This window comes from Geospiza fortis, unplaced genomic scaffold (genome assembly GCF_000277835.1).
Source record: "Geospiza fortis unplaced genomic scaffold, GeoFor_1.0 scaffold132, whole genome shotgun sequence".
NCBI classification, from domain to species: Eukaryota; Metazoa; Chordata; class Aves; order Passeriformes; family Thraupidae; genus Geospiza; species Geospiza fortis.
The window spans coordinates 1,343,647-1,344,109 of record NW_005054446.1 but is presented as its reverse complement, the minus strand read 5'-3'; the positions used below and the strand labels follow the sequence as shown (position 1 = coordinate 1,344,109).

At 35.4% G+C, this 463-nt stretch overlaps 1 protein-coding gene across 1 annotated transcript in view; it reads left to right on the top strand.

Moving 5' to 3' along the window:
• The first annotated feature begins 219 nt into the window (after positions 1 to 219).
• PLOD1 (procollagen-lysine,2-oxoglutarate 5-dioxygenase 1) overlaps positions 220 to 463 on the top strand; it is a 14,394-nt gene continuing 14,150 nt past the window's right edge. The window contains exon 1 of the mRNA XM_014309671.2: positions 220 to 241. Within this exon, the coding sequence (XP_014165146.1) occupies positions 220 to 241 (22 nt within the window). The remainder of the gene's footprint in view (positions 242 to 463) is intronic.

The following is a 463-nucleotide window of genomic DNA, read 5'->3' as shown; positions in this document are numbered from 1 at the left end:
GGTACCTGAGGGAGATACATCTGGTACATCCATTAAAAAAAATCATTGTTCCAAAAAATGCCTGCTGAGGCCAAGAAAATGTGCTTTCAGTTTTTCCTGGTATTTTCTGATGTTTAAAACGGATGGCCAGGATTTGCATTTAAGCACTGTTGCCAGAGCCTATACAAATTCCTACTTCAGCAATACTGTGAAGGTGAAGTATAACATTTCATCATTGCAATGAGGAAAGCAGAACTTCCACGTAAAAATCATATTCTAGGGTACCACAGAGAAAATTCTGAAAGAAAACTTCAGGATTAACTTTTATCCTTTTTAAGGGACTGGAAATGAAAAGCAAGTTTGGGGAGGAGAATGTAAATTAAAATTATTGCACAATTAAATTCACATTGAATATGTATGAAAAACTGGAAAATGCCTCAGGAATGGAGTAGAAAATTGAAGCAGCCATTGAGAGAGAAAATTA